At 36.8% G+C, this 12653-nt stretch overlaps 1 protein-coding gene across 1 annotated transcript; it reads left to right on the top strand.

The window, feature by feature from the left end:
• The first annotated feature begins 1037 nt into the window (after nucleotides 1–1037).
• LOC131678680 (odorant receptor Or2-like) lies at nucleotides 1038–2433 on the top strand. Its single transcript, XM_058958924.1, has 5 exons — nucleotides 1038–1250; nucleotides 1319–1402; nucleotides 1465–1980; nucleotides 2034–2243; nucleotides 2332–2433. The coding sequence occupies exons 1-5, from the start codon at nucleotides 1038–1040 to the stop codon at nucleotides 2431–2433; spliced, it is 1125 nt and encodes a 374-aa protein (XP_058814907.1).
• Nucleotides 2434–12653: the final 10220 nt, after the last annotated feature.

Raw genomic sequence — 12653 nt, 5'->3', positions numbered from 1 at the left:
GTCGATATTTTCGTCTCCTGTGACACCTAAACTTGTACTTTAAATTTTAAATTAAAGTAAGTTCTCAAAAATCGAAATTTACTCCTCCCCCGGTCGAACAACTTCTGGCTATGCGCCCTCCTTGGCTTCATTTGATGTAATGTAATTCATTTTCGTGCGAAGGTCGACGGTCATGGGAAAATCACATCCCAGTGGGCCATGATCCGATGAAGCATGACAGCTAATCATAGCTGCTGCTGTAGCAACCGGTTTGATCCGATAGTCATTAGCATGAATCACTAATTGATGGGTGAATAGCTCCGCCAGGCAGTTCATATTTTATTCATGCCCTGGAAGGATGCTTCGAAAAATTGCTATTTTCAAGGGAATATCAAAAAAATGTGTTCCACCCACGACCAAAAACACCGAGAACCAGCTCAAGGACGTAGACAGTTCGACGCGGAGGGAGATTCTCTGCAGTGAAGTACGGCTGCAAATGCGTGGGCGAGAATGATGCCAGCAAGTCTTGTGGATCCCGATGATGATGATGATGATGATTGTGTCTCCGATATGGGGGAAATAGAACTGCTGAACTGAGGTGCTCTTGTCGTGGCGCCATCGAGTCGATGGCGTATCAAGGATAAGAATAACTATACGGACAGAAAATATCAACGGAAATAATATAAAAGTAGGGTAGAAATCTGTTTTTCATTATTCGTGTGGACAAAACATAAGAATTTGCTCACGGTCGCAGTTTCATGGTCACAGAATAGCTTTATACGACAAAACTTTTATTTGAAAATTTATCCAGCAAATTCCGCATTAATCGATTAGATGCCACCGCTGTTCTGTCAACAATTACCCACCGGGGGATAATTACGCGGTAAGCAAAGGTGTCAACATCAGATGGCGAAACCACCACATCTTCTCATTTATTCATGGTTAACTATTATCGTACCGGATATTGGTGAAACTTGGTCCCATAATAGGGCAAATCAGCCTTTGTTCGGGGTACATTCAAGCTTCAGATGGCAATCGATTCCGATCCTGATCCAGATATGGACATTCTCGACTGTCCGATAATTTCGATCAATGTTCGCGTGTGGCGTTTCTGGTCGTTTGTGCTGAAACATGACGCGATGCGGTACATTAGCATCATCCCAGTAGGCGTGATGAATGTGTTTATGTTTGCCGATCTGTACCGAGCGTGGGGCAACATCGATGAGGTGATTATCAACGCCTTCTTTGCGGTGCTTTGGTTTAATGCGGTGGTAAGTTGTTTGGGTTCTTTTTTCCTCGCTGGAACCGTTTGCTAAATTTGGTTTGGTTTTGTTGGCAGCTACGGACGGTTATCCTGATTTACAATCGGGAAATGTTCGAGAAGTTTCTACGGAACATCGCTGTTGTTTATAGAGAGATACAGGTTAGAGAACGTTTAGCATTTTATACACAGAACTTGACACTCATCGAGAAATTCGATTGCAGGAAATGAAAGACGAGTATATTAAACGAATTGTTGGAAGCTTCACCAAAAGAGCTCGAATATTATCGTTGGCAAATCTCGGAATGGGTGCCGTTATTAGTATGTGTTACGTAACCTACCCATTGTTCACTGAAGGACGCGGTTTACCTTACGGAATGTTTATTCCGGGAGTGAAAATCTTCGAATCCCCGCAGTACGAAATTTTTTACATTGCTCAAGTGGTTTTTACATTTCCGGGTTGCTGCATGTACATTCCGTTCACCAGTTTTTTCGCATCGACTACTTTGTTCGGGCTGGTTCAAATCAAAACACTGCAGCGGTTGTTGAGAACATTCAAAGCTGCTGGGAACGATGAGAATGGAGAAATGCTCAATTCAAAGGTTGCAAAATTAATTGAAAACCACTTGCGGGTCATTCGTTATGTGCGAGATTTAAATTCATTGGTCACTTACATATGCCTGATTGAAATTCTCTCTTTTGGAACTATTCTGTGTGCGTTGCTGTTTCTATTCAATCTGGTATAAAATGAATTTTTTTTGAATAATGAAATACTTATTCACGCTAATTTTAGATCGACAATCAAGCACAGATTGTTATCATTGCCGCTTACATATTTATGATAATTTCTCAAATCTTCACCTTCTACTGGCACGCCAATGAGGTCCGCGAGGAAAGCATGAGCATCGCTGAGGCAGCCTACAATGTACCCTGGACCGAGCTGGACAATTCGACGAAAAAAAAGTTCTCCCTGATAATTGTCAGGTCCCAGCGTCCGTTGGAGGTACCAAGAGTTGCACAATGTTTGTTTTCACCCGAAAATATTTATTGCTTTGTTTTTCTCCCACTATTTGGCGCTGACCTCGTTTTAGATCACGGTCGGAAACGTTTACCCGATGACGTTGGAGATGTTCCAATCGTTGCTGAATGCGTCCTATTCCTATTTTACCCTGCTGAGACAAGTTTATAATTAAAAAAAAACAGAACAACAAACGCATGCTGGCATTCGATGCACTTCATTCCTAGTACCTACATACTAGAGCAGTCTAGTCTAGTCGATGCACACATTTTCTGCTGCATTGCACAAACATAGCTTACATTGTTTGGGGGTCAACTTGGTCAAGTTTTTGTGCTGCGGTGGTATCGTTTCAGAAGCAGGCAAAATTTTGCACTCGATTGTTCGGTGCTGTACTCATTTTCGACGTACTCGCAGCCGGAAGGATGTATCGAAGTTTTACGAGTACTGATACATATGGGCTATGACGTGGAAACGGCTTCCTGTATGTGGCTCTGAGTGTTTCCACTGTTCTATCAATTTGCACCATGTTTTGGTCGAGTTTTATGGAATGCCAGAAGAGAAACTAGAAAAAATGAACAATTTACTGTGTGCTTTTGATTTAGATGTGTGCACAAACAAACAAATAAATAAATAAAATTACACCGTTCAATGAGATGTTTGTTATCAACACAAAGCCAATAAAAACAATACTAACGACTATGCGTCTCCATCGATGCTTTAACCGGAAATTTACCACATGAAAAACTCTACCTTCAAATTGCACTCATATGACCAAACTTTTACGTACGTAATTCACCCTCGTTATTTTCTCTTTCAGATTATTTTTTTTCTTCTCTCGCCAGAAACAGTTTCCAGTTAAACCGCATCATCACTCGTTTCCATTATGAACTTTTCTTCTTTTATTTCAACTAATTTCATTTTCACCTGATGTGGGGAAAAATTTCTCATTGCTAGTCTCATTAGCATGATGTACAACTTTTCCTCGGTGGCTTCCATCTGTTTCTACCCTTTTTTCTGCTTGGTGAAGGGAGTCATTATGTCGGAATTTCATTTACTCCGTTGTTGTCGCGTTCCAGTACCGGCGTTTCAGTCGGGACTTTTAATTTAATGTTCCGGTAATTGTGTATCAACGGAACATGATTTATCTGCAGCCGCATTTTGTTGACAATTTTGGTAATTATTTCAGTTTTTAACCCTCAAAAAGGCACGCGGGTCTTCCAGGCCAGGCAGCTATCGATTTCTTAGCTACAAAGCGTTATGCATGCAGTAAGAGCTTGATGATGGAAATTCCATTAACTGGCGCTAAAATTCATTGAAAAAGTAAGATATTACGGAAATATCACATATGATGTGCTTCATAGATTCGTATAAACTTTTTACATGCACCATAAGGCAAGAGGGTCTAACGGGCCCGCTAAGTATTCCGACATCAACTGTGCATACTGGTGATGCAAATAATATTCCTGGCACGTATGTTTGCATCCAAAAATCAATTTTGATTAATTCTTTTCAGTTTTTACATATATTTCTTAAGCTTTGACGAACTTATCCTCGATTAAGTTACAACACATTTACCATTTATTTATGTCATGTAATTTTTCTCACGTAAACGCTTTCCAATGCACCATAACTGTGCACGCATACTAGACTGGCAACCTTTTTGAACTTTTTTCGAAATACTGCTAAATCATGTGTTAACTAGCTCTACAAACCATATTCCACTTATGAGCTTTTTCCCATAGCTCTAGCTCACTCACAGGAGTTTTGTAGTTTCTATGGTGAAATATATGGAAAATCGGAAGGAAAAATCAAAATTCAAAAAAAAAATCCACAGTTACTCTGCATAACTTAAAACTTCAGATGGTGTAGCTTTTTTATTAACGAACATTTAACAATATATTACAATATCTTTTACCACAAAGTCGGATCAATTTGCAGTCTTCTGCAATGTAAATCTTTTCATCTTCGGCTATACATCGGAGGATTTTAGGCTACATAAGATGATATTGAAATTTTTTTTACTGAATTTATTGTTTCCATTGCCGATGTTTCATATATTTTTGCATACAAATTTAAAAATTCTTGTGAGTATACCAGAAGCATCCGCACAAGTTTGTATTTGGAACAGGGTGTCTGGAGCCATTACCATTCGATTGAGTGGTGTTCCGAAAAAAAAGTTAATTTTTGTGCCGGTCTGACGCATACTTATGAAGTTATACCACTGTAACAAATGTTTGGTGCAAATAAAACCTCACAATTATTCTTCAATGAAATATATATCTGAAGAATTTTTTGTGAAAAATCTTATTCAAGAACAGAATTGCCATTTTTGTGGTCTGTATGTCAGAATAACAGTTCTTGCCATAGCGTTTTATTACATAGCGTCGAAGCAAGCTGTGGATTCATAGTTTGGGTAATATAATGTCAATATACTAGCACAAGAAGCTGCCATCTTAGCGTATTCTGATTTGACAAAGTTAGACCGCCTATGATCGCAAATCAGTCATATAAAGATAGGAAGTTTTATAGAAAACGTTACAAATATACGATAAAGGGCAGAACAGAAGTTTGAGACATGCGTTTTGAAGAGCAAAGTTTTGCTCGACAATTCTTTTGCTCCTGAGAGAAAACTGTCGAAATTGTAAATTTCCATAATATTCATATTTTTTGTGCCAGAAAATGGAGTGAACGAACGTTTTCCAAGGACAAAGCTCTCGAATTTTAGCCTGTGGTGAAACAAGATATTGCTCGATACATTCCAAAGGGGGAAATATTTCTAGAGAAAATTTTCAATAGGAAGTAAGTAACATTGAGAGCCTCTCTTTGTTTACTTTCTCTTCGTTTATTACGACGTCATTACAACACTTTGCACTAATTTTCCAGTACATATCGGAAGCCGACGGTTTTTACTAGAATATTATGCAAAGAGTAGAGTAGTAAATGTTGAAATGGCCGAGTAATGAACAGAAGAGAAAGACCCCAAAGAGAATCTCTCATTGTTACTTACGTCCTATTGAAAATTTTCTCTAGATTTATTTACATATTTTAGCTTTTGGCCTCATCCAATGCTTACTCTAGCTAATCCCAAGTGAGAGAATTCTACATTGTCCAATAAATTCGAATAGAGAAATCATTCAAGCACTCGAAAAGTTTGTATTTCTGAATAAAATTGGTCAATATGTTTTGGATTTTTCATGCTATTACTGTGAGAGGGTATAAAATCTTACCGGGTCTTAGAGGCCCGGCTTGCCTTTTAGCGTTGGGATCAGTGATGGTTATTGATGAAAATATTGATGGTCCAAAATGATGCATATCAACGTTGAGTATTGTATACTGAACCAATCGTCCTTGCTTATCAGGTCGTTCTATTTGTAGTAGGCGATCAAATCCAAGTACATAACGCGCCAAATAGAACTTTTCATTTGTCCATAAATGGTGTACTACGTGTTGTCAGAGGCAACTCAGCATTGAAGGAAGATCGGGCCAATATGGATGTTTTCTCATCGCCATCGATAACTTTCGATGCTTGATGAATGAATCAAATAGCATTCGTTGCAGTTCTGTTGGGCTTAAAAATGAGGATATTTTGGCATTAATATAATACTAGCCGAGACTCTAGTACCGCAATGGTCTGTAACTGTAGCTTCCAAATTCCTTCTAAAGCATTAGAGCGTCAAAACTGTCTCAATCACTTCGATTGAATTTGGAAAATATTATGGAGCTCGGGGGCTCACTTCTGAATGGCTAAAAATCGAAGATAGTGTAGCATACTCAGATTGAAAAATGATCACGCGGAATGAATGAATGGAGGGAATGCAAACAAGCGGACTTGGTTACGCTTTTCATCGATTCAGATTTGTTTGCAACTTGAAAATAGGTTACGATGGAAGGTTTTCGTCTGTACACATGTTCGTGCATCGAAACCATGGATTACTATCAGGATTGATTTGTGTTAATTTTGATGAAAATTGGCTTCACTGATTAGGATTTTAGCTTGGTTAAGGGTTAATATTGGAAAAATACAGGTTCACAGTGGGTCAGGAAGCGATAAGTAGATAAGGTGAAACTAACCTAGAACAGTTCTATCTTTTGATAGATTCATCCCAGCAAAAAAAATATTCTGCAAAGTTGGTTAATTGGACAATGTTGTATCCCTGAAGTTGACCTTAAGAGTACAGCCTTTCAAACTCGAGCTAGCCATAATAAAAAACGCTTTTAATCCACCTAATAGTGTGATGATACATTTCTCATAACTCTCATCGCTTTCTTCGGATATTATATCGATTGAGATCATTTAGAACTTGATGCTTCGCGATGTTTTTGATAACACATTCTACATGAGATAGTGACAGGACTCAGAGAATCGCTCAAATTAGCATAGGACAACATCATTGCAAGAAATCTCAAAGGTTAAACTTATTCAATGGAAAAGCAGAAAAATAGAATACAAACGAATTATTACTAATGCTACGTTAAAAATATACATAAATTCTTCAATCAATGCATTGTGTAGGGAAAACTAAATTTTCCTAAATGGGTTGTAGATGTTGTGCTGAGTCAAAAAATCGAATAATAAATTTTCGAATGAATTTGAAGTTCATACTCTCAATAGCGTTTACTCAAATTCCCAACGCGGCTGAGAACTAAGCACTGAAATTTCAGATCTTGATATCTCGCTACCTCTGAAGTTCATGCGTTCATAGTTCAAACTTTACTTTGATATCGACTTTTTCTAAAAATGTCTTCCCCGTTGTATTTTTGATCTGAATAATTATCCCTAATCCTAATGCCAAAGAACAAATAAAAACGCTTTTAATCCACCTAACAGTGTGATGAGACATTTCTTATAACTCTTATCACTCTCTTCGGATATTATATCGTTTGAGAACATTTAGAACTTGATGCTTCGCGATGTTTTTGATAACACATACTACATGGGATAGTGGCAGGACTTAGAGAATCACTCAAATCAGCATAGGACAACATCAGTGCTAGAAATCTCAAACCAAATCAATGGGAAGGCGAAAAAATGGCCCATAAAATAGACATACAAACGAATTATTGCTAATGCTCTGTTAATAAAATATCTAAATTCCTCAATCAATGCATTGTGGTGGGAAAACTGATTTTTCTAAAGGGGTTATGTATATTGTACTGAGCCAAAAAAAATCGATTTCTTTTTAATCGATTTGAAGTTTATACTTTACTCAAATTTCCAACGCGACTGAGAATTAAGAAATCAACGCTTTTTCTTTAAAAAATCCACCATTCCACTATGGGTCACAAGGGCGGTTTTTCGGTACAAAAATCAATAACTTCCAAACCGTTCATGTTAGAGAAATTATGTCTGAGAGAATATTTTTGGAAATAAAATTTTCTTACTTTTAAAGCAAAATGTAGCTAGGGTGGTGCTCTCAAACATTATTTTCGAAAAATTATGTTTAGAACTAAATGGTGTAGCAAGGTACTTACTTCAGCAAAGTTGTAGAAAAATGTTTTTCAAGTAACATTTTCAAATGCATCAAAGTTATAGTATTATAGCATTATCGGTTTTCATGTTATAATTATTTTTCTTCTTTATCTTAGGGTGTCATTTTAGTGTTTCTGAAAAGTCAGTTTTTTTAACTATAACTTTTTAAATAGTTAGTCTATCTTCATACTCTCTGAAGCAATTTTAGTACTTTTCATTGCGCATATTTCTGCTGAAGAATGTGAATCGATATCATTTTTCGTTATCGAATTACGATCATTTTTTTAAATAAAAATGATAGTTTTCAATGACCTCTAACTCAGAAGGTTGCAAAAACTAGCAGCTAAATTTGTACTCTTTCGAAAGTGCATCAAAAATACTGTAAAATATCACAAAATCAACTTTTGCTTTTTTGTCATTCAGCGAAAAATGTTGACATCAACATTATGATTAAATGACATCAGCATACGGCTGTTTTTAAGGGTCTGGTCATTGCCATTTAGAACCTGCTTTACTAGATCAAAAAGTCGAGTTGTTAAATGATTTTTTGAGCTTGTCAAATATATGTACACAAATATTGAAAACGTTAGGCTCAGACAGATATTTATTTTACTATTCTACGTAACTACTTTATTATCATCGTCATCCTCATAATTATTATAATCACAATCATCAGCATCATCAGCATCGTCGTCGTTATAGTTATCTGAATCGTGTCTCTTTTCTCAAAGTGCTAACTCATTTAATATTGAACTTATTTCAGTGCGTTTACTGTATCGGGATCTTCTAACTGCAAGAACCGGATTAGACGAGTCGATTGCTCTAAAGAAAACATCTTCCATGTTCGCGACTCTTGAACAATTTCTACCGTGACTCAGTCGATCGTTCCGAGCCTCAGCTCCTTGTTCGCTCATGAAATTTGTTGGTAATGGAAGTGTTGACATAATATAAAATGTAGCGCATTTTGCCTTAAAAAGCAAATGAATTAAGGATTACCCTTCATTCTGTTCTAAGTAAGCGACGAATTTCTGTGAATGCTGGTTTGGGAAGAAGTGCAGTTTGAATCTTTTGTAGGAACTGTTAACGGCTTCTCAAAATATTTCGAATTTTTATCGAGCACTTTCGTCTCAATTCGATTACTGTCTTTCCAAAATTGATCAAACCTTTTACATGTTTTAATTGTTACAGCTTTTACATTCTGAGTGAACTTATTTTTTTCATTTTGTCCCACATCAAATTATCTCATTATTTCCTCAAACACAACTTTTATTTTATTTTTATTTTCACCTTTGGCCACTTTCCAGAGATCGAACAACTTTATTTTATCCATTTTAACAGCACTAATAATACAAAGCACTACACGCGTTGATCAAAGCAGTCGTCGGCTACTGCGATTCGATTCATGAATGAGATTGATACCAATTAAACTGTCACGACTCGTGGTGTTGTTGTTTATATTTGACATCGAAGGGCAAAAATGCTGACTTTGATTTTGAAATATTTTATAGTATTTTTGATGCACTTTCAAAAGAGTACAAATTTAGCTGCTAGTTTTTGCAACCTTCTGAGTTAGAGGACATTGAAAACTATCATTTTTATTTAAAAAAAAATGATCGTAACTCGATAACGAAAAATGATATCGATTCACATTGTTCAGCAGAAATATGCGCAATTAAAAGTACTAAAATTGCTTCATAGAGAGTATGAAGATAGACTAACTATTTAAAAAGTTATAGTTAAAAAACTGACTTTTTCAGAAACACCCTAAGTTAAAGAATAAAAATAATTATAACATAAAAACCGATAGTGCTATAACTTTAATTCATTTGAAAATTTTAACTGAAAAACATTTTTCTACAACTTTGCTGAAGTAAGTACCTTGCTATACCATTTTGTTCGAAAAATAATTTTTCGAAAAGAATGTTTGAGAGGACCACCCTAGCTACATTTTACTTTAAAAGAAAGCGAATTTAATCCCCAGAAATATTCTCTCAGCATAAATTCTCTAAAATGAACGGTTTGGGAGTTATTGATTTTTGTACCGAAAAATCGCCCTTGTGACTCATAGTGCATTCAAAGAAAATCAACAGTGCATATTTCCAGACTTGGTTTTATTTCCAATTTAGAACTATTGTGTTTTTTACATCCTAGATTGCATGATTCAGTGATCGAAACCCAAAACTTCATGAAGTATTTGAAATTATTAAATTAAAATTTGTGTTTGCTATTGAAATTGACAAAATGATTGTATATATAGTCCCTTTGGCGATTGTTTACTTTTTCGGTCCCACCTATCAGCATTGAAGTATCGCCCTTACGTTTTTGCCTTTCTCATATAAAGAAAGGCTATGCAATCACTGTAAAAATCGACTTTTTAACCAAGGCCCGGAGGGCCGAGTGTCATACACCATTCGATTCAGTTCGTCGAGATCGGCAAATGTCTGTGTGTGTGTATGTGTGTGTGTGTGTCATTTAAACTCACACAATTTTCTCAGAGATGGCTGAACCGATTTCCGCAAACTTAGTTTCATCTGAAAGGTATAACGTTCCCATAAGCTGCAATTGAATTTTTAGTTGATCCGACTTCCGGTTCCGGAGTTACGGGTTGAAAAGTGCGGTCACACAGCAAATTCCCATATAAACTGGTACCACCATGATGTTCAAATGATGTAAAACATATCAAAATTGATGTAACATTACTCTAGTTTGCGGGTCTGGATCACTAATGATCAATCAAAGCAGCTTTGACCACATTGGCCACCTATGACGGTTCATGACACCCTCGGGGAACCCGCCAAGTTCCTAAACTAATCACACCCATTCCACAACGAATTCACTACCGATTTTTACAAACTTGATTTCAAATGAAAGATACAGTAATGCCATTGACTGCTGCTGAATTTCATTCGGTTCTGACTCTTGCTTCCGGAGTTACAGGGGAGTTAGTAAGGATACACAGGAAGTTCCCATATAAATTGGTACAATCGTAATACCTCAGAGGCTAAAAACTATTGAAATGGTCACCAAATTACTTCTAATCGCAGATCTAGATCACTGATTGCCAATCAAACATTCTTTGAATATATTGTCCACTATCGACGATTCCGGAAGTCCGGAATTTCGGGCATATTCCACAATTAAAGTCACATCGGTTCATCGGTGATGACTGAACCAATTTTCTCAAACCAAGTCTCAAATGGAAGGCAAAATATGCAGTTGAGTATTGCGTCGCCGGCCCTCCCCCCCCCCCTCCGCCTTGCCCTTGCACCTCCCTCCTTCATCACTCCCCTCCTCTTGGACTACCCTCACGCCCGCATTTCCTTCATCCACCCCGTATACCAAAATAAGATGAAGGATTTCTGACGCATCCTCCACTCCCACTCTACTAACCCCCCATTCCCTACATGTTCAAACCCATTCCACCAACCTTTCCAAATTATAATCACATGAAGATAACATTGAACTCATTATGCTACATAGTATGGATTGAACTCATGCTTATTAAGCTAATTAAATATTATTCTTTTGCCTTTCTTATATAGAAAGGTTATGCAATTGCTCCAAAAACTGACTTTCTAACCGAGGCCCGGAGGGCCGAGTCTCATATAACATTCGACTCAATTCGCCGAGATCGCAAAATATCTGTGTGTATGTATGTATGTATGTATGCATGTATGTATGTATGTATGTATGTATGTATGTATGTACGTATGTATGTATGTATGTATGTATGTATGTGTGTATGTGCGGATTTGTTAACAAAATGTCCACATCGGTTTCTCTGAGATGGCTGAACCGATTTTTACAAACTAAGATTCAAATGAAAGGTATAATATTCCCTAGGTTGCTATTGAATTTCATTTTCAACCGACATCTTGATCCGGATTACGAGTTGAAGAGTATGGTTACAAAACAAAATTTGTTGATTTGTCCACATCGGTTTCTCGGAATTTTCTGAACCGATTTTGACAAACTTGATTTTAAATGAAAGGTCCATCAGCTGCTGTTGAATTTTGTGTGGATCCGAGTTCTGGTTCCTGAATTACAGGGTGATACGTACGATCACGCAGCAAATTCCGATTGTAACGAATTTTGCGATGAATGTAAAAAGGTGATTTTTTTCCAAAATGTGCACAACTGTTGAATTTGTAGATCTAGGTCCCCAACAGTCATTCAAAGGCTCTTTGGTCACACTGGCCACCATCGACGGATCCTGAAGTATCCAAATTCAGAATAACGGTTATATTGGTTTCTCTAAAATGGCTAGACCGATTTGATCAACTTAGTCTCAAATGAAAGGTGTCGCGTCCCCGGAAACTGATATTAAATTCCATCTCCATCCGACTTCCGGCTCCGGAGTTACGGGTTGTGGAGTGCGATCACATAGAAAACTCCGATTCAAACCGATACCGCGATGAATGCAAAAAGGTGCTCTTATATATGTACTTGCCAAATGTGATAAGAATGAAAGAGATTTCCATAATGTTATATTGTACGAACCAGCTATTATATCATAGTTTGGAGAAATGAGAAAGGCACAATTGCACCTCTAGGTGGATTAAAACAGGTTTTTACAATACCAATTTTACAATTGGTGGGGGTTTGGTGAAAATCGATCTTAATGTCTAAACGGCATAATTCCGAAACCGTAATTTTTGAAGTTTTAAAATTATGCAGAATTAATTTTTCAGAAAATAGTAACAGAGCAAATAAGTACCAAAGTCCAAAAAAATCAATTTTTGTCAAACGTTATTTTTTCGAGTTTACATCAAATCTCAATGTTTCATGCATTATAATGTCATTTGGCATCAAAAATACAAATTTGATTTTGAAAATTTTTCATTTCAGTTTATATGGGAATTTGTTGTGTGATTGCACTCTTCAACTCGTAACTCCGGAACCGGAAGTCCAATCAATAAAAAATT

The sequence above is a fragment of the Topomyia yanbarensis genome, chromosome 2 (assembly GCF_030247195.1).
Source record: "Topomyia yanbarensis strain Yona2022 chromosome 2, ASM3024719v1, whole genome shotgun sequence".
Taxonomy (NCBI): Eukaryota; Metazoa; Arthropoda; class Insecta; order Diptera; family Culicidae; genus Topomyia; species Topomyia yanbarensis.
The sequence above is the reverse complement of the archived record's forward strand: the minus strand, read 5'-3'. Positions and strand labels throughout refer to the sequence as shown.